General features: G+C 44.6%; 1 protein-coding gene across 1 annotated transcript; it reads right to left on the bottom strand.

Annotated features, from left to right (window-relative positions):
- Window positions 1–327: 327 nt before the first annotated feature.
- On the bottom strand, window positions 328–25,583 carry COX5A (cytochrome c oxidase subunit 5A). Its single transcript, XM_088446180.1, has 5 exons — window positions 25,347–25,583; window positions 14,606–14,722; window positions 2,927–3,048; window positions 1,268–1,390; window positions 328–505 (listed from the first exon to the last, which is right to left on the bottom strand). Exons 1-4 carry the CDS (start codon window positions 25,435–25,437, stop codon window positions 1,277–1,279), a joined length of 444 nt encoding a protein of 147 aa, XP_088302306.1. The 5' UTR covers window positions 25,438–25,583; the 3' UTR covers window positions 328–505; window positions 1,268–1,276.

Here is a 25,583-nt window from a genome sequence, read left to right on the forward strand (position 1 = left end):
CAGACAGACATTTCCTGTGTTCCTTCCTACGGAAGGAACAGGGAAATGTCTCCTCCCCCGGGGGCGGAGCGCGGATGTCGGGCTATACACTGTGAGATTTCTCTCACAGTGTATGCCGGCGACATCTGCGGCTGGCAGCCAGCCAGATAAAATGTCTGTCGGTCTGACAGACATTTTATCTGACTGTGTATGCCCAGCATTATTAATGTGAGACTTTCATTTATTTACACATTCAGGGAGAAGACTTTTCTGTACATCAACTTTACCTACTTTATAAGAGTATAGATGTTTAATATAATTATTATAACTCCCATAAAGAAAGTCCAATCAGAGTAAACAATATCCCTTTATTAGGTCCGACATAATATTACACACATTTGGACTCAATAAAAGAACAGATTGTTGCATTGTTTTTCAAATAAAGGTAATATGTTAAGAACTTTGTATTCCTAGATGGCTGTGTACAATCAAGTAGCATTGTTGATAAAACATTTGGATGGATAACCTGTTGGAAAGAGAGAAAATGGTTTAAAAAGGGAAAAAAAGAAACTTGCTGACAAACGGAATAAGCAAAACTAGGATATCAGGGTATTATATATTAGTATTGTTAAATCCAAGAGGTGCAAGTAACAGCTTTAAGAAGCTAAGTTTGAGTCACAGGATTGTATTTAATCCTCGTATGTCTCTAACATAACCTTTAATCCTTATGTCTCTAACATAACCAAGCTTGCTCCGCCGCTGTTTGGAATGCAAGTGAAAATTGGCACTTCTGGTGATCGCCGAGTGCCGTTTGCTGACTGCACTTCATGCCCATCACCCACAACTGAATAACCTCCAAACGTCTGAAACTTTATAGGCCACATTTCTATTCGTGCATGGGCAACAAATTGGTAGAATACTCACTGTAATTGCTTTAATCCTTTAGCATACTGCATAATGTGTGATTGGTTAAATCAAATGTTTGTAGCTTATGATTGATCCTCCTACTCACAACCCATCTATCAACATGTAACCTCTTAGCTAAATGTACTGTTTTTATACAAACATTGCCATAATCTTAACTTTAAAGGACATGTGCATAGTATGAAATCCTCCATTATGAAACAATCTTTCAAAATTAAGATTTCAAGTACTTTAGGTAACCCACTTTCATAGAATTGTTACTTGTGCATGACTATAGTATGTGCAGTTGTCTAATATACCACTGGAGTGTACATGATCTACAGGCTGAGAAAGCATACTATAGAGAGATGCAGCATACGTTCACCTGTAATGTTCATGCTTTATCCAAGCCCAGTTCTTCTGGGGTGGAGATACCCAGCTCATCTAAGGTCGGTCTGAGCTCCTGAATGACATAGGGATAAATTTCCTTATATGGTCCAGCCTTGTCCTGAAAAATAAAGCTCACAAGATCAGAAATCCATGTCTTGTGGCCACAACTCAAGTTTGAACTCTAGTTATAGCCAATATTAAACCAACAGTATCTCAGATATGTAAAGAGCACAGCTATGGGTTACATCACACTTCATGTTACATTAGTACAATAGCAGTATCTAGTTTTGGACCCTTGAGTAGAGTAGCCACTCTCGCTGTATATTGAATATTGATAATGGGCATGTCAGTAATTCCAAAATTAAAATGTCACTTGGGACTCGACCTAAGCACTGCAGGGGTTCAAATAGGGACGGGGAAGCTTTTTCTATAGGTCCACCCTTTATGGTTATTATTCAGACCTGGGAGGTGGGCGAGGCTTGTCATCATACTGGCCATTCCAGGCAAAACAATGTAAAAAACTTCATTTCAGGATTATGATATATATCCATTTCTTATGTACTGATGTATATTTACACCTGCTGATTGTTCATTTAATATTCAGGAACTGCAGTTCTTTTTTGTGTGTATTTCATTATGAAACATTTGGTAAACGTATTGCTCCATTCTGCTTTTTATGCTTAGTGATCCCAAGAGTAGACATACTTATATTTTCAAAACAAATGTATACATTAGCCAGGAAACGGTGGGGGGTGGGGTGGGGGGGGTGGGGGGGGGCATTTGAAGTGCTGTATTTGTCCATCCTGGCACCCAGAGACTAATTTTCAAACAATGTGACGCAAAGGGGGTGATTCAATTGTTTTTAGCACAGCTCTGGTGTAATGGCCGCCAGATGGGGCGATTCAATTGTTGCTCCATTCGGGCAGCAATAGCCGTGGGAGCACACAATTCTGCTCGTACCCTCCTGAGGCAGCAAGCAGAGCCGTGCGATAGGTCTGTGGTTTTGGCGGGCTAACCAGGACTTTAGATTGTCCATTTGGGCATGACATACGCGATAAGTCATGGGCGCCCAAAATCAATTGTATATCACACCCCTTGGAGGTGGTGGTGAGGGAAACAAAAACATTTTTTTTTTTATTGAAATGACAAGTACATTAAAAGCAAAGTAGTACGCAAACTAATGTTATTCTCAGGAAACTCAAAGTCTTATGAAAAAAACAGTCAGTTTTGGGGGTAATGCATAAATATTAATATTGATCTTTGAATGTGGGGAAACCCTAAAAGTGCATAAAATAGGCTCAGCAGCAAAAGGATTATTCACTCATTCAGCATGGACATATAAATGTTAGCTTAGTGCAGGCTCCTAGAGGGAGCTGTAGTCTAATTTCATATGAAAGAGGAAGTACTTTCCTTTGACAATATGAATATTGGTAAGATTCTTACCATTTCATGATATATATTTCAATTACTTGTGGATTCTGTCATTGCCGTTCATTTTAACAGGACTATAGATAGTTCAGAGCAAGTTTACCATACTCATGAACTAGTGTCATAAAAAAAAATATGAATTGCAAAAGTAGCAAATTTCCCAGCTATACCCAAATTATTTAACACAGACACATTTAAAAGAAGCTGCGGAGGTTAGTAGGCTCACCTTTACTGCTTCCAAAATGCGGACTGTACTGGCAAAGTCATTTAACCGTCTGCAAGCACGCAAAGCAGCGTCAAGGATTTTTGGCTCCGGAACTAAATCATAACCAATGAGTGTGTTCACACCTGGTATACAGGAAACAAATACACTATTTCTTAAAATGACAAGTATACCAAATTAATGACTGCATAAAGGAAACAGGTTATCATCAATTTAAACCAGTCTATTATAGCAGAAAATGAAACTTTTGCGCAAACTGCAGGTTTAAAATAAGAGATATGGTAAGACCTTACCTTTTTATCTCTATTTCTACGAAGTCCATAGGGATCCACAGGAGACCTAGGGGTATAGGTTGATGTCAGTCGTCGGAGAACCTCATAGTTAAATTTGTGCTCCCAGGATGCACCGGGCCCCTCTCCTATACCCCACGCCCCCAGGCCAAGGCACCTCAGTTTCGTAACAAGCCAATGGCCGGAGGAGAAGAGAGAAGGAAGAAATTCTAGAACACACAAGTATCACATTCTCACAAACAGAAGAGATGGAAAAAACGGTGACCAGAACACAGCCCATCTGCAGCACAGGTGCGACAGGGTGGGAGTCCTGTGGATCCCTATGGACTTCGTAGAAATAGAGATAACAAAGGTAAGGTCTTACCATCTCTTATTTTCTACTGCAGGGTCCACAGGGCTCCACAGGAGACCTTGGGGGATGTCCCAAAGCAGTATCCTTTAGGGGTGGGGACGCTCCTGTGCAGAAAGGAGAATCCGCTGCCCGAAGGAAGCATCCTGAGAGACAAAGGTATCGAATGTATAATACCTTAAAAATGTATGGACAGTAGACCAAGTGGCTGCCTTACACAGCTGAACAGCAGAGGCGCCACGACGAGCTGTCCACGAGGGACCCACAGACAGTAGAATGAGCTTTGACAGAGGACGGTACAGGAAGGCCCTCATGAATGTAAGCCTCTGATATTGCCAGACGAATCCAGCCTGCCAAAGTCCGCTTAGTGACAGGCCATCCTTTCTTTCGGAAATCATAAAGGACAAACAACGAGTCCGACTTCCTAAATTAGTTGGTTACAGTCCACATAGTTCTTTAGAGCACGTACCACATCCAAGGAGGCCTCACCTGCTGAGAGGTCTGGGGCATTAAAGGCTGGCACTACAATTTCCTCATTAATGTGGAACCTGGATACCACCTTAGGCAGGAAACCAGGGCGAGTACGAAGAACCACCCTGTCCCTATGAAAAATCAGAAAGGGAGGGCGACATGAAAGAGCCCCCAAATCGGATACCCTTCTGGCCGAAGCAATGGCCAGAAGAAACAGTTTTAATTGTAAGCCATTTTAAATCCACTGAGCCCAGTAGTTCAAATGGCGGTCCTTGTAGAACCCTAAAAACCACAGTCAAATCCCAAGGAGCCGCCGGTGGGATAAAAGGAGGTTGGATGCGAAGCACACGTTGCATAAAAGTGTGTACATCCGAAAGAGTAGCAATCCTACGATGAAACAGTACTGCCAGAGCAGAAACCTGCACCTTCAGAGAAGCAAGGCGAAGACCGTGATCTAAGCTCGCCTGTAGGAATGCCAAAATCCTGGATAATCCAAATGTTTGAGGATTATATCCTCTGGGGCGACACCATTCAAAGAAGGTGTGCCACACACTAATAAATTCTCGCAGAAGCAGGCTTGCGAGCTCTAAGCATGGTGTTTACCACCGAGCTGGGAAAACCCCTGGAACTCAAGAGGGCAGTCTCAAGAGGGCAATCTCAAGAGCCACGCCATCAAAGACAGACGACTCAGGTCCGGGTATAGGCAAGGACCTTTGGACAACAGGTCCGGATGTTGAGGCAACAGCATCAGAGTGTCTATGGATAGACTTTGAAGATCTGCGTACCAGTGATGGCTGGGCCACGTTGGCGCCACCAGCAGCAGCATACTACCTCCTTGCTTGAATTTCCGGATCACCCGAGGTAGAAGGGAGAATGGAGGGAACAGGTATGCGAACTGGAAGGTCCATTTGACCGACAGAGCGTCTACCAGCAGAGCCCCCACGTCTCTTGTCCTTGAACCGTACCTTGGCAGCTTGTGGTTGTGCAGAGATGCCATCAGATCTACTTCGGGAAGCACCATTTGTTCACCAGAAGCTGAAATACTTCCTGATGAAGTGACCATTCCCCCGGGTGTACGTCGTGACGGCTTAGGAAGTCCGCTTCCCAGTTCAGGACTCCTGGGATAAACACCACCGATATGGCTGGGATATTTACCTCCGCCCAAGTCAGTATGCGGGACACTTCCATTAGTGCTGCCTCACTTAGAGTGCCTCCTTGGCGGTTTATTTCGGCCACTGTGGTGGCGTTGTCTTACTGGACTTGCACGGGCTTTCCGTGAAGTATGAGGCTTGCTGAAGAGTCCTTAGAACCGCCCTGATTTCCAATATGTTTATTGGAAGCACGGACTCCTCTATTGTCCACCTTCTCTGGAAGAGGTGTGAACCTGACACTACACCCCAACCCCGGGGACAGGCATCAGTTGTCAGAAGGACCCACTCCGGGATCTAAAAGGGGCGGCCCTTGGTAAGGGGACTTGTGGGGAGCCACCAAGTCAGAGACAGACGTACCTCCGGAGACAGTACCAATGTCTGGGTTCGTATTCAGCGTGGAGATCCGTCCCATCTGGAAAGGACCAGTGTCTGTAGAGGCCGGGAATGAAACTGGCCATACTCCACCATGTCAAATGTTGACAGCATGGAGCCCAGTAACTGCATTGCCGAGTGAATCGACAACCGGCGACTGTGCAGGCAGCTGCGAACCCGCTGCTGCAGTGTGGTTATCTTGTCCCAGGTTAAGAAAATCCTGTTGCTGAGAATCCAACAATGCCCCAAGATGTAGCATCCTCTGTGAGGGCGTCAGCGATTACTTCTTCCAGTTGATTAACCAACCGTGGCTTTGTAGCACTGCTATTGTCAGCTGTAGATGCTGAAGAAGTACTTCCGGAGACCTGGCTAGCAATAGTAGGTCGTCCAGGTAGGGCAACAGACGGACCCCCTGCAGTCGCAGTTGGGCCGCCATCACTGCCATAAATTTGGTGAACACCCTGGGTCACGTGGACAGTCCAAACGGCAGGGCCTGAAACTGGAAGTGTTGTTGTAACACTGCGAACCTGAGGTACCTCTGGTGAGCCGAAGCTATCGGGACATGCAGGTATGAATCCTGAATGCCCAGAGACACCGTAAAATCCCCAGGTTCCATAGCCAGTATAATTGACCGCAGGGTTTCCATTTTGAACCGAGGCACTCAGAGGAACTTGTTCAGTGACTTGAGGTTTAGGATAGGCCTGTATGCGCCATTCTCTTTTGGAACCAAAAAGAGTGGAATAGTATCCTATTCCCCTCTGGGGAGCAGGTACTGGAACTATAACTCCCTGCAGGAGCATAGATCGTATAACTTTCTGCAGTTCCAATGCCTTTTCCTGATCCATCTGATGTCCCATAGGGAAGAATTGATGAAGTGGTCTGTATCGGAAGGAAAGGACGTACCCTTGAGAGACCACTTCCCTTACCCAAGTGTCGGTTGTGGTATGACACCAACACTGGGCGAACTGAAGAAGTCGGCCTCCCACCTTGGGAGTACCCCAAGGAGAGGCCCGCCCCGTGAGGCTGAGGGTTTAGCGTCAGGCTTGGCAGCTGGACACCTGGTATTCCAAGCCTGCTTCTTGGGCTTTGTGACCTTCTTAGATCCTGACAGTCTGGGGAAGGACTGAACCTTGGCCTTACCTTGAGGACGGAAAGACCGAAAGGACAGAGTTCCAGATCCCGACAGGATTGGGGCCGAGGGTAAACAGGCAGACTTGTCAGCAGCCAAAGTGTCCACGATTTTGTCCAAATCTGGCCCAAATAAGACCTGGCCATTAAAGGGTAAACTTTCCAACCCTTTCTTTGACTCAGCATCTGCCCTCCAAGATCGCAACCAAAGAGTGTCTAGCTGACACCGCAGCCGATGAAATGCGAGACATTAGGAGACTAACATCCAAAGCAGTCTCATTCACATATGTAGCAGTCTCTGAGGTAACCTACCAGTTCAATTTGTTCACTTGTAGCCTCCATAGACAAGGACGCATCCAAGGCATTAGCGCAACGTTCCATGGCTCTGGCCACCCAGCATATAGCCACAGCTGGCCTAGCGACCCCCCCCAGAGAGGGAATAAATAGACTTTAGGCACACCTCCAACTTTCTGTCCGTAACATCCTTTAATGATGACATGGACAGCATAGGAAGTGTCGCACTTTTGACAAGGTACGTAATACGAGAATCCACTTGAGGAGGAGTTTCCCATTTAGAGAAATACTTCTCCTCGAACGGATAAGTGGCCTCCAACCGTTTTTGCGGTTGAAATCTCCTGCTTGGAGTTTTCCAGGCTTCTTCCAAATGTTCAACTAGCTGATCCGACAGAGGAAAAGCCGTCGCTGAACTTTTAACTTCCTTAAAGAAAGCATGCCTGGATTTGGCTGCTGGGGTGTCCTCATCCCCAATATCCATGGCTACACGGACCGCACGTATGAGACCATGTACATAAATTTTGGACTTGGGCTCTGCCTCCTTTTGAGGGAGCTCTGTATCAGATAAGTCCTGAATTTCCCCATCATCAGTCAACCTGTCATCTTGATAGTACGTGGACTGGGAAGACAGCACCTCCTTCCTAGCGGGACGCTGGAAAGACTCACCCTAACACCTCCGTCAGGTTTTGCACCGTATTGGAGAGAGTATTAACCCAAATAGGTTCAGGTGGCGCCTGGTAGGGAGTAGGTTGTAAAGGCATATGAGCCACAACCAACTGTCTGGGAATTTCCTGTGACGTAGATGGCATAGCAACCTGCGGAGTGTACCCCAATTGTGGGGCCACTGGAGGTGCAGCAAACCGACCCATCAGGGTAGTTAGCGCTTGTGCAAAACAAGCTCAGGGCGGCTCTTGGGAAGAGCTGGGCCCAGCAGGTAATCCTGCAGTTCTGGTACACAGGGCACACAATCCTCCCACCCTCCTTTAGTTCAGCAAAACACCTGTTGCAGGACTGTGTGAGGGGGATATCAGCCTGTCCAGAATCACTTCCAGACATAATGGATTTGTGTGTCAAACTTCTCAGCTGAATCACAACTGAACTGTGAAGTAAACTAACCCCTCAGCAGCATTGCCACCGCAAGGGCTAGTGAAAGAGAAAGTACAGGGATAGTTAAAATGGCTGACAGAGAAAGGTTTACAGCAGACAGCGCTAGCTACAGACACATACAGTGCCAGGAAAAACCTGCACTATACTGCACTATAATCAACTAACTAGACCTTGTGTCTAGTAGGAATAGTGCTACATACACTGACCTGCTTGGAGGAGAGGTATGTAGGGGGGACCCAGGCTCCACATTTCCCGGTGAGACCAGTGTCTGTAGCACATAAAATGGCCGCCGGAGTACTCATAGGGGGCGTGCCTAAGGGAGGAAAGCTGCCTGCAACAACCAGACTGTGGAAAGGCGCGCAGTGCAGCGGGGGAGGGTCCGGCTGTGCCTTACAGGGAAGGCCTGCTCCCCTGGCTTGCTATTAACCCCTGGGATGCCACAACGTCCGCATGTTGTTGCCCCCTATCCCTGGTGGTGTAGTGACAGCACAGGCGCCATACCTGTTGTCACGTGCAGCCTCTTCCCAGGGTCCCCCCAGCCCTGGGAAGTAATAGGACTGTTATCAGCGGACGCCCGCTGCTTACCTTAACGTCCCCCGTGTTGTCCGGCCACAGTCCTGGGCGTCTTGGGGCTTTTGCTAGCCAAAACTTCCAGACACCCGCCGTGATCCCTAGCGCAGTGCCAGCGTCTCGGCACCAGCGGGGTGTCAGAGTGGTAGCATGGGCATCTGTTGGACAGCCCATGCTGACCGCTCTGTAGTTTTTTTATTTTCTGGGGCTGTCAACGCAGCCCCTCTTGAAGTGACCCGACTCAGTGCCGAGCACCTACAAAACTGAGGTGCCTTGGCCTGGGGCGGGGTATAGGAGAGGGGCCCGGGTGCATCCTGGGAGCACAAATTTAACTATGAGGTGCCCGACGACTGAAGCCATCAACCTATGCCCCTAGGTCTCCTGTGGAGCACTATGGACCCTGCAATAGAAACATACATTTTGTAAGCAGTCAATTCAAATAAAGCACATTAAAAATGGAGTGTATTACAACTTTAATTAAAATTGCAAAAAAAAAATAAAAAAAAAGAAGAAAAAGGAAAAACTGGTGACCTCATTGTTCATAAATGAACCCAGTGTATTTACCCCTAAAGTACCTTTTGCTCTTTTGTAGATTGAGCTAGTATATTTTTTGTTTAAACTGCAAAGGATGGTGCAAAATGGCAGATTGAGTTCAGCATAGATAAATTTAAGGTTGAACACCTTGACTAATGGTTCCCAAACAGGGTGCTGTGGGGCACTTGCAGGGGTGCCACGGGCCAGTGGTTCAGTACCAAGTAAAATTATTTATAGCCAATGTAATAGGCAAAACTAGTGCTGGTGGTTGCAAATCACAAAACATGTAGACAAACAGAAGCACAATCCACTTAATTTAATAATTTTGCTGAATTTCTCAAGAAGTAACTTTGGTCTTGAAAAAAAAAAAAAATGCTGACACTATAGGGCGCCGTGATTCAAGAAAGTTTGGGAACCACTGACCTAGACAATAGTGATGCTATTTTCACTTTATTAGAGACTCAGTTGGTGAAATCAGAGAGGAAGAGAAGAGGGCCCTGCCCAAGACCGCATACAGACTAATGAGGATATACAAGTAAATGTCGGTCAGCAGACAGATATGCCGTCCGAGCGGACAATTTGAAAGCTACACACACTAATTGGCCGCTCAATATGTCTAGACTGACATCACAACTGAGTGGGCGTTTAAATTGCACGCCCAGTTGTGATGTCAGTGTTGGCGGTCCCTGTGGCCAGTGTACATGCAGTTGGCCGTACACACAGCCAGACGTACAGATATATCTGCAAGATATATTGGCATCGCCCGATATGTCTGAACAACGTTGTTCACAGACACAGCGGTGTACACACCCGCCAATACGAACGATATATCAACAAGCGTGTACCCATCTTAAGATTCAGAGATATAACTGGACGATGAAACTGGGAAGAAATGAGGACGGAGGGCAGAGTTGAGTTAAGAATGCGACAAGAGCTATGATGAACAGGTGTATTTTCAAGGAAGGTTTGAAATAGTTCAGGCTCGTAGACAGTCTGATAGAGCAGCAGTGAGTTCAAGAGGAAGGGAGCAGCACAGGAGAAATCTTGGGAATAGGAGGTGGTAGAGGCAAAGTGACAGAGGCAGAGCAAAGAGTAAAAAGGAAGCATGGATTTAGAGGAGATCACAGATGTATTAAAAAGGAGCAATTTAGTGAATTGAGAATTGTAGTGAGGAGCTTAAAATGGATTCTGTATGTGAACAGAAGCCAGTGAAAGAGTAGAGGTTGAAGTTAGTCAAAGCTGGAGATGAAAAGGGCACAAAACAGATTTGGAACCATCACGGAGATAGCATTATGGAGATGTTGTGGAAGTGGAAACAGCAGGATTAGTAGATAGCATGACTTTGTGGGAGGGTGACATCAGGCAGCGGACTTGGAGAAGGAAAAGTATTGGCACCATTAAGAGGTGAGAAGCAAAGTGGGTCCTGGAGGTGTAAAACTCAGTCTTATGGTGCATACACACGGTCAAATTTTTTTTCAGATTTGTACATCAATAACAATTTTAAAAATAAAGGCCCCCATACATCAGCAATCAATTGTGGCAATTCTGCAATCGATTGTGTATAAAGAAATCTGCAATGTATGGGCTTCACAAATCACAGATGGCAACCAAAAAATGATTGGAATTGTTAAATCAGATTGTCCAACATGTTGTATTTCACAGATGGATTGGGGCTGTAGATTGCTAGTGTATGGAAATGATCAACAGATTTGCAGACCGTTACTTGTAAAAATAATGGGCCTTTCAAGATTGGCAGATCTGTGTTTGCTGCAATCGATCTGTAAATCACTGAAAAAGATCTGTAAAGGGCCCCCATACATCAGCGACGGTTTGCCGTGACCCTTCAACACGGCATCGCAGGATCGCAGAAATCCAACATGTTGGATTTTCCCGATTTGACGATCGCGATCAAAAAATGGTCGTGATTGTCTAATCGGGGACATTTAACATGAAAAAATTCAGCGATCCTGCGATGGATCAATGAACATCGATGGTGGGCGGTCGGCGTTACCACCCGGCAGATCGGCATTAAAATCGCGACAACTTGTCGCAAATGTATGGTCACCTTAATGTATGGGCGCAGATTGCTTGATTGGGAAATCCTAACATCGGGCAATAAATCTTCAAATTGTTCAATTGTGGTTTTCAGATTGCTGAAGTATGGGGGCCTTTGGACAATCTGATTTAACAATGCCAATCACTTTTTGGTTGCAATCTGCGATCAGTGAAGCCCATACATTGCAGATTTTTATACACAAATCGATTGCAAATTGCCACAATCGATTGCTGATGTATGGGGGCCTATACATTAAGGCCCCCATACATTAGCAATCTGAAAACCACAATTGAACAATTTGAAGATTTATTGCCCAATTTTAGGATTTCCCAATCTAGCAATCTGCGACCATACTTTTTCAGTGATTTGCAGATCGATTGCCGCAAACACAGATCTGCCAATCTTGAAAGGCCCATCATTTTACAGGTAATGGTCTGTAAATCATGTCCATATACTAGCAATCTACAGCCCCAATCGATCTGTGAAATCCAACATGTTGGCTAATCTGATTTAACAATTACAATCACTTTTTGGTTGCAATCTGCAATTTGCAAAGCCCATATATTGCAGATTTTTATACACAATCAATTGCAAAATTGCCACAATCGATTGCCGATGTATGGGGGCCTTTACAGATCTTTTTCAGTGATTTACAGATCGATTGCAGCAAACACAGATCTGCCAATCTTGAAAGGCCCATTATTTTACTAGTAAGGGTCTGCAAATCTGCTGATCATGTCCATACACTAGCAATCTACAACCCCAATTGATCTGTGAAATCCAACATGTTGAGGTCCCCATACAACGGCAATCGATTGTGGCAATTCTGCAATTTGCAATCGATTGTGTATAAAAATCGGCAATGCAGATTGCAACCAAAAAGTGATTGGAATTGATAAATTAGACTGTCCAACATGCTGGATTTCACAGATGGATTGGGGCTGTAAATTGCTAGTGTATGGAGATGATCAGCAGATTTGCAGACCGTTACTAGTAAAAAGATGGGCAGATCTGTTTGTGCTGCAATCGATCTGCAAATCACTGAAAAAGATCTGTAATGTATGGGCGCAGATTACTAGATTGGGAAATCCTAAATTCAGGCAATAAATCTTCAAATTGTTCAATTGTGGTTTTCAGATTGCTGATGTATGGGGGCCTTTATTCAATAGTTCATATCTGAAAGAAAATCTGACGTGTGTGCCTGCAACGATGAGCGTTCCCGTTTGTCAGATAATGATATCTGACATCTGATACGTTTGCAGTCAGATTTGGACGATTCCATTTATTTTAATACGGTCTGAAATCGTTCAGTCGTTCATCTGACCGTGTGTATGCACCAATAGACATGAGGAGTTCTGGTCAGACAATATCGACTTGGGAGACCAGTTTTGAGCATCTGGCTACAGGAACATAGTAATTATGTGGGTTCAAAGCATGGATTAGAAGAGTTACAGTTTAAGAAAACCTAGACAAGATAGACTTGTTAACAGCAGTAGAAGGCACATTCAAAAGGTGATGTAATTAGTATGTATAAATATATCCTCGGTCAATACAAAGATCTTTTTGGTTAACTTGTGCAAGCAGCAGCTACTTCTTTAAACCTGGAAGAGGTTTTTCATTCAGCACAGAAAGCAGTTCTTCACTCTAGGGTTATTCAGGCAATGAAATACTTTATCTAGTGAGGGGATGATAGGACATTCATTAAAATGAATTGAAAGCATCTCTTAAGCTGGGTACACACTGGCCGATATATTGGCCGATCAATTGATCGGACAATATTTCATTCCCCCGTCAGCCAGTGTGTACAGACGATATGTCTGTGAAAAACGTCGTTCACAAACATATCGCACTGGCTGTGCTGCAGAGCCAACGAATAGATATGTCTGCAGACATATCTGTCTATTGGCAAGTGTGTACGGGCGATCAGTCGATCGCCCGTACACAGGGGTGCAGAGAGAGGGGGAAAGCCGTGAGCGGGTACTACTTACCCGACTCCGGCACAGCTCCCCATCCACAGCAGCCCAGCACATGCTGCTGTGTGCTGGGCTGCACTGAGAGACGGTCCGAGGCTGCTAAAGCAGCAGCCCGAGCAGTCTCCTATGCCAAGGGTGAGCGATCGCGCCCATTGGCTGTGTGCCGGGCTGAGGGGCACACAGCACCCCCCTCCCCTGCGCCGCAAACAGGTTTTTTGTTTTGGGTTTGAACGGGGCGTGGCCACGCAGTCTGCGATTAGGCCACGCCCCCCCGCAGCACAGATGATGGTCGTTCAGTGTGTATGAACGACCACCATCTGCAGATATATCTTTCAGGTGTGTACCCACCTTAATAAGAATTAATTCAATTATTACTAGAACATATTTCTGGGATGGCTGCTCAGGCATATTAATCTAATTGCCATTAATGTAATGAGGAAGGGTAAATTGGCTGATGTTTTGCATTCCACATACAAGTTTACAGTGACGTGTACACAGACAGGACAGGCAAAGCAGATTCCTGCATTTGGCAAGATACGCCTTTAAAACAAAACAGGCAAAGATATAGAAGGACACTGGAAACTACCTGCCACAAATGTCTCGGGGCTTAAGAAACCTCATTCACCCCAGAGCAAAATGCTGGGTAATGGCAATTATTTCTTCGGGCTTTCAGTGGTTACAACAGAAAAAACTGAAGCGTGTTTCAAAGTATGTCACAAATACAGCATGGCAATCTGGCTAAAGGAACACAGCCGTGAATGCCAGAGAAAATAATTCCTTATAATAGAAATATAAATTTTTGTAAGAAACAAGGATATGGTCTTAAGCAACACGATTCACTATTGTTAGCACTACAAAGAGATTAAAAATGTGTTTTCAAAGACGTTCTCAATCTACTTCTATGTAAATGTACGTAAATGAGAGAACTCCCAAGCCTGGAGAAGAACCGTATTATTCACCATGCTCCCTATTTTAAATGATCTCAGGTCAGCTTATGTCCAACCTTTCCAGGAAAGGAAGAGAAGATTACATTTTTTAAGAGATATAACAGAAGCATGTACACGGCTCAATAATGGGGGTATTAGAATGCATTCATGCACTGACCAGCAGAGTTATTAAGATGCTGGGAAAAAATCTGTCTTCAATAACAGGTTTTATCTTGACTCAAATATTTTTATTTCATATTTATAGATACCTAGTACACCTATGCTAACTGTAGTTGTATTTTGAATGAGAGCTTAAGCCAAGTTTATCTTCTAGACATATTTGTTTGTTCACTGTCTGTAATAAAGTCTCTGTGCAGATGTTACCGTATTATGGTAAGGTAAGCACAAATCTCAGCTTGGATGAATTTCTCAGAATGCAGAACTCCCATTTTACCATTTACCTTTTCTCAGCTCCCAGGCATCAATGTCTGGCTTGTTGAAATAAGTTACCCAGCGAGCATCAAACTCCTCATCTGATTCATGTTTGGCTTGAGAATAGCAGCGAGCCGCTACAGCAGCTGTGAGAGAGATAGGCATTGTTGAGATTAAGAAAACCACATACATTTTTCACATTTAAATGGCTAGCAAAGTCACTTCTATATATGAAAGACTATTATTAAGCTTGAGGATATACACTCAACTGCCAAAAGTCATGGGATAGCAGTATGTAAAGGTAATGGTAGGTGGATTTACCGTACTGTGACATCTTGGAAATGCCCAGACCTGCATCAGTTGTATTCTGGCATCTTATGAGTCAGGTTTGAACACCAGCAAGGCTGCGCATGTCAAAGCGACATGCATTATCAGAGTTCGAACAGGGCATGACAGTGTGTGACAGACAGATGGGACATTCCATTCCTTGATCCATGTTGTCACGTGTGTACCAGGAATACCTCATGGAAGGCTTTATCCACCCACCGTGGACAGCGCAATGAACGAACACGGGTGCTTAATGATCGTGACCAGCGGTATCTGGCCAGAATTTCCCATGGTAACAGACAAGCGACACATGCTCAAATCACATACAATATTCAATGTAGGAGATACCAGACGCATATCCAGCAGGTCAGTGCAATGTTCTTTAGCTACCATGGGATATCTAAAGAACAGAAGGCCAACCAGAGTGCCCCTGCTAACACTACAACACTGGACAGCGCATTACCTGAGCTCAAAACGTCGCCAAGACCCTGGAGGACTAGCAACATGTGAAGTGGTCGGATGAGTCACGGTTCCAGTTGTTTCAGGTTGATGGTAGGGTTCGGGTGTGGCGCAGACCCCACGAGGCCATGGACTCCAGTTGTCAACAAGGCACTGTGCAGGCTGGTGGTGGTTCCATAATGGTGTGGGGTGTGTTCATATGGTCCACCTGAACACATCATTGACTGGTAATCATTAGGTAGAGTTGCTTGATGACCATTTGCAGCCCTTCATGTAGCCCCACAAATATGGAATACTCCAGCAGGAGAATGCACACTGCTCTGTGTGATAGGTACCAAAGTGGTCCAAAATTGGTTTGAGGAGCATTCTGACAAATGGTGGGGCCACCATGTTCACCCAACATGAACCCAATCGAACATTTATGGGACGCTGTGGAGAGACCCATTCACACCAAAGATCCTGTACCTACAAGTATCAGGGAGCTGTGGGAAGCTATCCAGACGGCATGGGTCAACAGTTCTCCAGAGGTCTTCCTTCCACTTTGGAATCGATGCCACGTCAAGTTGCTCCACTTCACCGGGCTAGAGGGTTCTTACACGATACTAGGCATCCATCCCATGACTTTTGGCAGTCCTGTGTACTTACTCATTGGCTCACATTTATTCTTTGATAAATGTTAGCAATTTTATTCATTACATTAAATTACAAACCATGACGCTGGGGATGTCATAACTGCCCAACTGTTAAAATTTCAGCTTTTTGACCTGTACCAAAAGGAGATGTTGCATTTTTTTTTTTCATTTATGTATTGGCCACCTAGCTCCTGTGTGTAAGTGTTTATGCATGCATGTAGGCAATATGTACAAGTCTCGGATTTTGAACACTTTATTTCACAATAAAGGTAATACAGAACAATCCTTACAATACATTTATAAATTTGAAACAAAAACGCCATGAAAAGGGACATCATTTTTCAATTTTAAAAAAAATGTAAGCATACAATAAATGTAAAAGGAGACAGAAAAGTTTCAATCACATTGGCGTCAATCCAATGGGGCGAATTGCCATTAGCACAGCATAGAAATGCCGGCAACGACACTGCAATTTGCCCCCCCCCCTCGCGATCCGATCTCACTCCAGACTCCCACATTTTGCTCGCTGCCCTATGGGGCTGTGAACAGAAATGTGCAAGTCCCGAAGGTACCCTAACAGTGGCATATAAGCGGCACTTACTCGCAGGTGACAGATATTCGCAGCTAACTGGATTGACCCCCTACAGATAAACTTAACAGTAATTAGGATGGATCTCCCAGTCTTAGATGGAAAACTCACAAGCTAAGTGGAACATAAATATATAAAGGACATCCAACCAACACTTCCCACAATTATTAAACAAACAGCTCCTAGAGAAATAAGCTTTATAAGACCGCTAGCCTCCTTATTCAGCAGTGTTCAAAGACTATTTATACTAATAAATGTAAGGTCAATAATCCTATACTGGGTCCATGTCGATACACAGCTCAGGTCTCCTCCTACCACTCATAAGCGAGAACCCAAACATTAGCCTACAAGGTGGAAGAAAAGCAGAGTATCAAGAACACATACCCTGTAATACGCCTACAGGAAAGACACAGTTAGATCAAAAAGTTCTGCACAGTAAATATACCTCAAGATAGCTCAACTTGCTAACCTTTCATGGGCAATGATGTCCAAGGTAAATTCGGTTTAAAAATCCCCCCCCCCCCCCAAAAAAAAAATTTAAATTGTCATGTTCCAATCCATAGTATTTGCCCATTTTTCTGGCACAGTTTGGCTACATTCATTACTGCAGAATTCAACTGCAATGCTAATTGCTACGGAATGAACATGTTGCAACATTTCATTTGAGGGGTTCTTCAAGAATGACATTTATTTGAATTCTCTTTGCCAGGATGCAGCTCCCCCCGGGTTAAGTACCCGCAGCTATTAAGCTCAATGCATCGTGTCTGGAACTTAAGACGAGAGATGCACCTTGCCGCCATTAATGCCAGTAGCTTAGTCGTGGTAAACTGTTACTGATGGCTTAAGTACATTGCATGATGCTGTTACCGCATGCGGCTAGCCCAGGAGCACAAGTTAGCAACATAAAGCTTTACAGTGAGAATAGTGGACTATTTCTTATATTATGCAGTGTTAAGCCCGAGTCCATCCTTGTCTTGTCGCATCATAAAATCATGCTCCCTTTGAGTCTTCTACATGAATTCTAGCAAACTCAAGGTGAGATTTCATGTAGGTTTTCTTCATCAGCGGGTTTTATTTTTTCCAAAGGGGAAAACAAAGTACAGAGCTCTGAAGTGGGAATATTACTGTCCCATGGACAGTTTCAGTCACTGAAGGCTAACTATCATAGTAGCTATAGGCATCTCATTGATTATCCTAACAAGTGTCCTTCTCATATGGATGTTCAGTTTTGGAGGATGGCTTGTTCTAGACAAGACCAGCACTTCCTGTCAGATACAGATCACACACATTAAGCTGGGTACACACTGGAGCAATGTCGCCCGATTTGCGCACTCCTGTGGTCGCATGTATATTAATGAAGGACGGAACGAGTGATTGTTCTGTCCTTCATTACACCTCTGTAATGTGTACCGGCAATCATGGGATGTCCAGGGTGTCCCTGACATGATTGCTGGTCGCTCAAGTGTGTACCCAGCATTGCAAATTTTTTCAGTCTCATTTTAAATGCTGACAATATGTGTGAAATATTATGTAAAAAGGGCTAACATTTTTTAAACTAGTAAACCTCCTGCATTAAATGAGGGGAATCCATTATTATTTGACATAAAAAGGGTGCCCTCATGGGTGTTCGGGCCAGGATAGAGGTAACAGCAATCTGCCTTCCTCTCATCTATGGAAGAATGTCATTTTTGAACAGCGCAGAGTGGTGATCACAAGACAAAAGTTCTTTAAACGATACATAATTTTAAAGATGGAACGCTTGTTTTCGATTGCACATAGTAATATCATCTGATGATCACCAGTCAATAACTACTAAGTGAGCGTATTGTCATCAACCATTTGGCTTCTTCCTAGCATTTCATTCAAAGGATTAGAAAAGACCTTCTCTGATGTTTTTTTGGGACTGGATTTCATTTTACTTTCTATAATATGGCATTTTACTGTCTTGCTCCTGAGAGTTTTGTGTGGACATATATTTGGGGGACGGACTACTGGTGGCACTACAAAAGGGGGAACCACTACTGGACTGGGGGCACTACAAGAGGGAGGGACTACTACTGGGGGCACTACAAGAGGGGAACCACTACTGGACTGGGGGCACTACAAGAGGGAGGGACTACTACTGGGGGCACTACAAGAGGGAGACCACTACTGGGGGCACTACAAGAGGGAGACACTACTACTGGGGGCACTACAAGAGGGAGACACTACTACTGGGGGCACTACAAGAGGGAGACACTACTACTGGGGGCACTACAAGAGGGAGACCACTACTGGGGGCACTACAAGAGGGAGACCACTACTGGGGGCACTACAAGAGGGAGACCACTACAAGGGGGGACCACTACTGGGGGCACTTCAAGGGGGGGGGACTACAAGGGGGGGGACTACTATTACTAGGGGCACTACAAGGAGGGGACTACTACTAGGGGCACTACATAGGGGGGAGGGGACTACTACTAGGGGCACTACATAGGGGGGAGGGGACTACTACTAGGGGCACTACATAGGGGGGAGGGGACTACTACTAGGGGCACTACATAGGGGGGAGGGGACTACTACTAGGGGCACTACATAGGGGGGAGGGGACTACTACTAGGGGCACTACATAGGGGGGAGGGGACTACTACTAAGGGCACTACATAGGGGGGAGGGGACTACCACTGAGGGCACTGCATCAAGGGACCACTGCTGGGGGCTCTATAAAAAGGGAAATACTGGGGGTACTGCATAGGGGGGAGACTACAACTGGGGCCACTATTTAAGGGGCACTGCATAAGGGTTACCACTATTGGGGGCACTGCATGGGGTGTGGACTGCTACTGGGGGCACTATATAAGGAGCACTGCATAGGGGGTACCACTAATGGGGGCACTATATAAGGGGCTTACTACTCGGGGCATAAGGGGCACTGCACAGGGGGGACCACTACTGGGGGCACTGTATAAGGGGCACTGCATAGGGGGATCACTACTGGGGGCACTACTGGAGGCCTGCATAAGGGGATCCTCTCCTGGGGCACAGCATATGGGCACCACGATGGGGCTGTCCCTAATCTTTATTTTTACTTTACATTAATCCCATATGAACCCGCCTCCTCCCTGGAACACTTGAGGGGGGGGCGCCGTAGCACGCATGTTCTTCGGGCACCCTGGCTACACGCTACCCCTCTGCCAGGGCCGCCTGCATGCATTTGCCCCCCAGGCTAAAAGTTGCCAGCCAGCCCCTGCCCAGATCCCTCCCCTAGGATTTTGCCTGTGACGCTCCCCAGCACTGGAACTCAGACTTTCCACCTGTCTGCAAAGCTTCAAATGGGCTCTCAATCACCATTTATTTTTCCAAGTAATATAGCTTTCATACTAATTCACACCTTCTGACCTTGTATATTGCCTCACCCATATCTATCTGCTCATACTCAAACAATTGACAAAGTCTCAGACGAAACATGGGTAGAGGCAGTCCGGCATGTCCGTTAGTGCAGGGCATACCCCCAAGAGTCTTCTCGTGGGGGTATGCGCTCCCTTTTGGGCAGGCATGCTCCATTGGGGTACGCTACAGTGCCTTCTCTAAAGTCTGGCTGCCTGCCCCGGACCTAGAGTGAACACTAATCTACTTAAGTATAGGTCCTAAAACAGACACCACCTCCAATTTTTTCCCACCTCCAGGTGCAGAAGGAGGTACGCTCACAAACTTTTTACTGCCTGGGGCAGAGTGCACAGCAGCCACCCTCTTTAGACACTATTAGAGGGGCTATATTTCTATTGTATTTATACCTTGACACCCTTAGTATTGCTCTATGCATGTATATCATGTCTAAATCATACCGCATATGCACCTGTAATTGATTAACGGATTTTGATATACTACTACAATGTTATGTTGAATAATTGTATTTCTACATCATTGTACTGCTGTTTAATTTACCATTAGCAATTTACCTATCATAGTGTGACTGCTGTACATCATTAATTGGATTGATTCACTCCTATACCTAAAAAAAAATGTTCATTCTATTTTTGCCTTTATAAACATCATTTGATTTTCTTCTTTTACCTCTTAGGGCAGGGGTGGGGAACCTTTTTTCTGCAGAGGGCCATTTTGATATATATAACCTTATTCGCGGGCTCGGTGCAGGCCATGCTTCCTCCATGTGATGCCACACGGGGCGGAGCCACAATCACTGGTGATTACAGCAATGCCTGGAGCATCAAGAGGATGCTCCGGGGAGCAGTAAGGGCAGCGGTGTGACCATCTGAAGTGCCCTAAGTATGCTCCAGGCGGCACTGCTGCATAGATTCTGGCTGCTGTGTGACATTCTAGGCACCATGCTAGCCAGATGAGGCTAGCAGAAAAAAGCTCAGAGGGCCAGACCAACTGATTCTGAGGGCCTTATACGGCCCCGGGGCCTGAGGTTCCCCATCCCTGTCTTAGGGGTCAATCCTATTGGTGCGAATTGCAAGTTTGTTTCTTGAAACTCGCAGACTCCACAGCGAAGTGCGCTCCTGAGAATTCTCCATCCAATTAAAAATGACATTTGAAAGAAATGCATGAAAATGTGGGGAAACCATCCTGGACCCCCCAAAATGGATAATTTTGTTAGTAGGTCAGTATAAAAGGCTGTTTGTGGGCATTAGGAAGGTACTGTAGGTTTTTAAATGGTGTCAAATGGCTGATTTGTGGGGGGGGGGGGTTTAAATGCAAGAAAATTATAAAAAACAAACTTTTTTCGTTTAATCCCAAACGAATTTAACGAAAAATGCAAAAAAAAAAAGTAGGAGGAAAAGGGTGATTTTGGGGTACTTTGAGGGCACCTTAAAAAAAAAATGATAAAAATTATTTTTCAACTAAAAAATTATTGTAATTAAATTTGGGATGCCTGAACTAACAGAAAAGTTGATTTTGGGGTAATCTGAGGAAATATATATTTTTTTTACCCCCAAAAAATACATTTAATTATTGGAGTAATTAAGCTAATTGGAAACTTTCAAATGCCTAATTAGTCATTAGTGGGGGTGTCCAAGGGGTTCAGCACCAAGTCCCGACGTTTTAACCTTAAAATAAAGATTTTCTTTTCCATCTCTCACCCTCAGGGAGGTGCGAATGGAAAGTTGCGAATTCAGTCTGATTCAGTGCGAGTTGCTAACTGAATTGCAAAATGAATTCGCTATGCAAATTCGAAGTGAAAATAGCAACTCGCAATTCGCACCCAATTGGATTGACCCCTTCGTTTTTTTATTGAAGATAAGAGAACCTCAATTTGTTATTGTGTATAGTCATTCATATATTTGCTTCTCGTATATTTAAATAAAAGTTACATTTTAATTATTTAAGTAGAGTGCACAAAACCCAGAGTACCTTTTGATTAATTTTTTTTCCCAGAAATATCGCATAACTTTCCTGGGCTCCACGCCACACTCTTAATTCCCTATCCCTACATAACAAAGTTCCAGCCTTAGGATCTCTTAGGCTACCTTTTCCTTGTTTACCTCCTAGTCTAACATTGTAAGAGCTCACGAGCAGTGCTCTCTTCTCTCTGTAATCTTTCTTTCCTTACTTATACCATTATCACCTCACTCGCTTACAGAGGAGCTGTCCTTTTTGCTGTGTGTAATCAGTGGGTTAAATAGTTAATTTCTACATAGGCATATAAGTTACAAACACATATACCCCTTGCTAGGCCTCTTGAGGTTTGAAATTAGATTGTCTTAATACAGTTGCTGTTTTTCCATAGAATGGTCAAATGACCTTTTGGGTTCAAAGAAGATATAAATTGAGGCCTAGCTCTACCTGTCATTTCTATTGCAACTAGAAGTATAATGAGCCATTCATAGCTTCTATGTTCTTATCAGTTAGCTACATTCCATTGTAAGATGTGTAGAGATGCTAAGCATTATGGGTAATTAGCAGTGATGTCCAGACTCTATACAAATGAGCCTTGAAATAGAGTTCATCTCCAGACATTAGGATACGTCATTAATGTATGTCTTTGTCTGGTAATATCTTACTGCTTACGGAGCATGTGCAAGAGAGATAAGTTTGGTCAATGCTATGCTGGACCAATGAGTGCTTGATACCTAGCACTGTATGTAATTAATATGGGCTTAATATCTGGAAAGCCAACACCCCATACTAGGGTATAAAATCAGGAGGTAGACAAAGGACCCTTTAGCGCATGCACAGATCTCAAAGTTTGCAGAAGAGGTGCGTGCAATGTATATTGATTATCTGGGCGTTGGAAACGATGGGCTCCCCAGAGAGAAGATAAGATGAAGTACATCTTATGCTGAAGATGATGATTTACCGGTGTCATCTGAATACATAGACAAAAGTTGAGTATACTGTATACTTTGTATGTTGTTTGTTAGTTTGTTACTTGTAAATAAAGTGAGTTCATTTGTACTCACTCATATTGGTCACATGTTTGTACCATTTCATTTCGATCAGAACGAAACCCACCGTTACGCACTGTGCCCATCAACTAGAGTACCAGTTGAGCCAGTTCAGATTTTGTGATCATGGTGAATATATACACATAAATATTTATTAATCTAATGGTGCATACAGACGGTCAGATTTACCTTCAGATCTGTACAACAACTATTTTAAAAATCGTTCATATCATAACATGTTTGTCAGATAACGATATCTGACATCTGATGTGTTTGCAGTCAGATTTGGACGATTCCATTCATTTTAATGCAGGCAAATCGTTCATCTGACATATCTGACTGTGTATGCACCTTAACAGGTTTATTTTTTTATCCTGTTGAATCTGCTTTATTTGCATTGTCATTTTTATGCACTTTAAATCCTGTTATGTTTGGTGTATCTGTATATGAACTCTGTAACATGCTGTGGACCCCTTGTGGTGACCTATAAATAAAGGATGATAATAATTACCTAAGGATCTGTGGGCAAAGCATATTCTAATAATCATATTACTTGTATAAAAACTGGATTTTAATATTTTAAAATAAAAATGCTAAAGGCAAATCTAATGACTGAAGTTTAAAATGCAACAAAAACAGTATTTTTTTTCATTCACTAATCAAGGATTCAAACCCATCATTGAATGCCTGGTTTATCTATGGATTGCAGATCCAATATTGTTTCTGCACATTTAAAAAGGTATTACAAATAATTTATAATAGGCAATGGAAAAGATTCCAGTTTGAGCAAAACATAGCAAATCTATAAAATAGAGAGAGACTGAGCCACTGCATATACTGTGTGTTGTTTCCCGGAAGAGGAAGAAAGCTAATCATTGAGTCTCTGGTTCTCCTTCACAATACACCTACTACAAGTGACCTTGCTTCTGCAATTCAAATACAGCGACATCAGCTGCTTTCATAAACTCACGTCCCACTGCTTACATGTGTAAGTGTAATACTTAGGAAACATTTTTGTGCTTATCTGGCAATTTGACAAACTACTACAGTGAAATTTCAGCAAGAATGAATGACAAGTCCTGCCCTATAACAAGACTCGTTTGGATTCCATAACATTACAAAATCAAGCCATTGTCATCAAAATATAACCATTTCACTTCACTAGTCTGCCAAACAGACAACTGAATTAGAGAATTTGTCCTAGAAATAGACAAACAGTGCATTTTAGAGGGAAAAAACACAATCTGCAGTAGTCCAGTCAACAAAGTCGGGTAATGGATAGCCGGCAAGGACCAGCGATGCCCGTGCACGCTGGATCCTTGCCGTCCCCGACTGTCTACTGAACATGCCCGTCAACCTGACGACGCTCGTCAGATTCGGCATGTTCAGGGATAGGAGGTCGGGCTCGTTCACTGAATGACGTTCAGTGAACACCATTCAGTGCGGTGCCCGCACCTTGGCGACATGAGGGTCTGAACGCTGGACATTCAGACTTTCATGTCGCATAGTGTATATATAGTGTTTAAATGGTGCTCCAACCAATTAGCTCCTGTCATGCATTTGAAAAATGACAGACTGAGCTGATTGGTTGGAGAACCATTTAAGATTAGTAACGAGTAATAACAAGAATATCACTTGTTGATAAATGAGGCCCGAAGTTTGCTGAGCGACGGTCAGGTGGATCACACAAGTTTCACAAATGGAATGATCCAAACTGGTTTATCATCTATTTTCAGACGGTGAATGATCATTCAGTACAATACATTGAACGATAGACGTGCAAACCTGTCAGTTAGCTGATGTATTTGCATCATTATTGTGCTGCGTATGTGGCCAGCTTAAGGTAGGAGCAGCATCAGCCCTCTATAATAAAGCAGCTATTGGGGGCTGGCATGCCAGTGCAGCTACTGGTGCTGTGGTACAGCTGGAATGGTGAGATAGGATACAGTGAAAACATGATACATCAGGAATACAATTACTCATCCGCTTACACTAATTGACACTGGTGTATGGTGCATCTGCCCTGGTCAGATGCCTGCCCCTCCGCTCCCTGTGCCCTGGGGTCACATACTCTTCTCTCAGTACTCATTAGGCCCCCTATGCAGCCAGTGCCGGGTCATTACAAGGACATCACACCGGGTCTCCATGCAGTGACACGCAGAGAACAGCAGGTAACCAGCACAGAGTCACCGGGTACTTCCCCGATTGCCCCCATGCACCAGCTTCCGGGTGTTCACCCAAAACCCTATGAGCAGAACCCGAGCTTCCATTGACCCCCGTCATCCCAGCACCCTCCCCTAGCCCCATGCTCCCACTCTCCGCCTCAAGGACATGCCGGCCGGTGCACAGGCAGAGACAGGACTGGGTGGCTCACCTGGGGAGTAGGCTGATTGAGGCTGCGGGCGGCAGCGGGGCAGGCTCCGGAGGCCAGAGGACACACAGCGCCGGAGAGCGGCTCCCAACATGGCGGCGGCCGAGCGGTGTGTGAGGAGACGGAGGATGAGACGGAGAGCCCTGGCCGGAAGAAAGGCACACGCACCGTACACGCTCTCGTTACCAGGCGCCGGCGCAGAGAGCACGGACACACAAGGGTAAAAGGGGGCGGAGATCC

Source organism: Taudactylus pleione, unplaced genomic scaffold (assembly GCF_031769625.1).
Source record: "Taudactylus pleione unplaced genomic scaffold, aTauple2 ptg000019l, whole genome shotgun sequence".
Lineage (NCBI taxonomy): Eukaryota > Metazoa > Chordata > Amphibia > Anura > Myobatrachidae > Taudactylus > Taudactylus pleione.

What these genes read in the sequence shown, in the direction of transcription:
- COX5A (XM_088446180.1), bottom strand. Translation starts at nt 25,437, where the DNA reads ATGTTGGGAGCCGCTCTCCGGCGCTGTGTGTCCTCTGGCCTCCGGAGC. An exon ending in TCAATCAGCCTACTCCCCAG is followed by an intron (nt 14,723 to 25,346) that starts GTGAGCCACCCA and finishes TCTCTCTCACAG; the next exon opens with CTGCTGTAGCGGCTCGCTGC. An exon ending in TGCCTGGGAGCTGAGAAAAG is followed by an intron (nt 3,049 to 14,605) that starts GTAAATGGTAAA and finishes CCTGTATACCAG; the next exon opens with GTGTGAACACACTCATTGGT.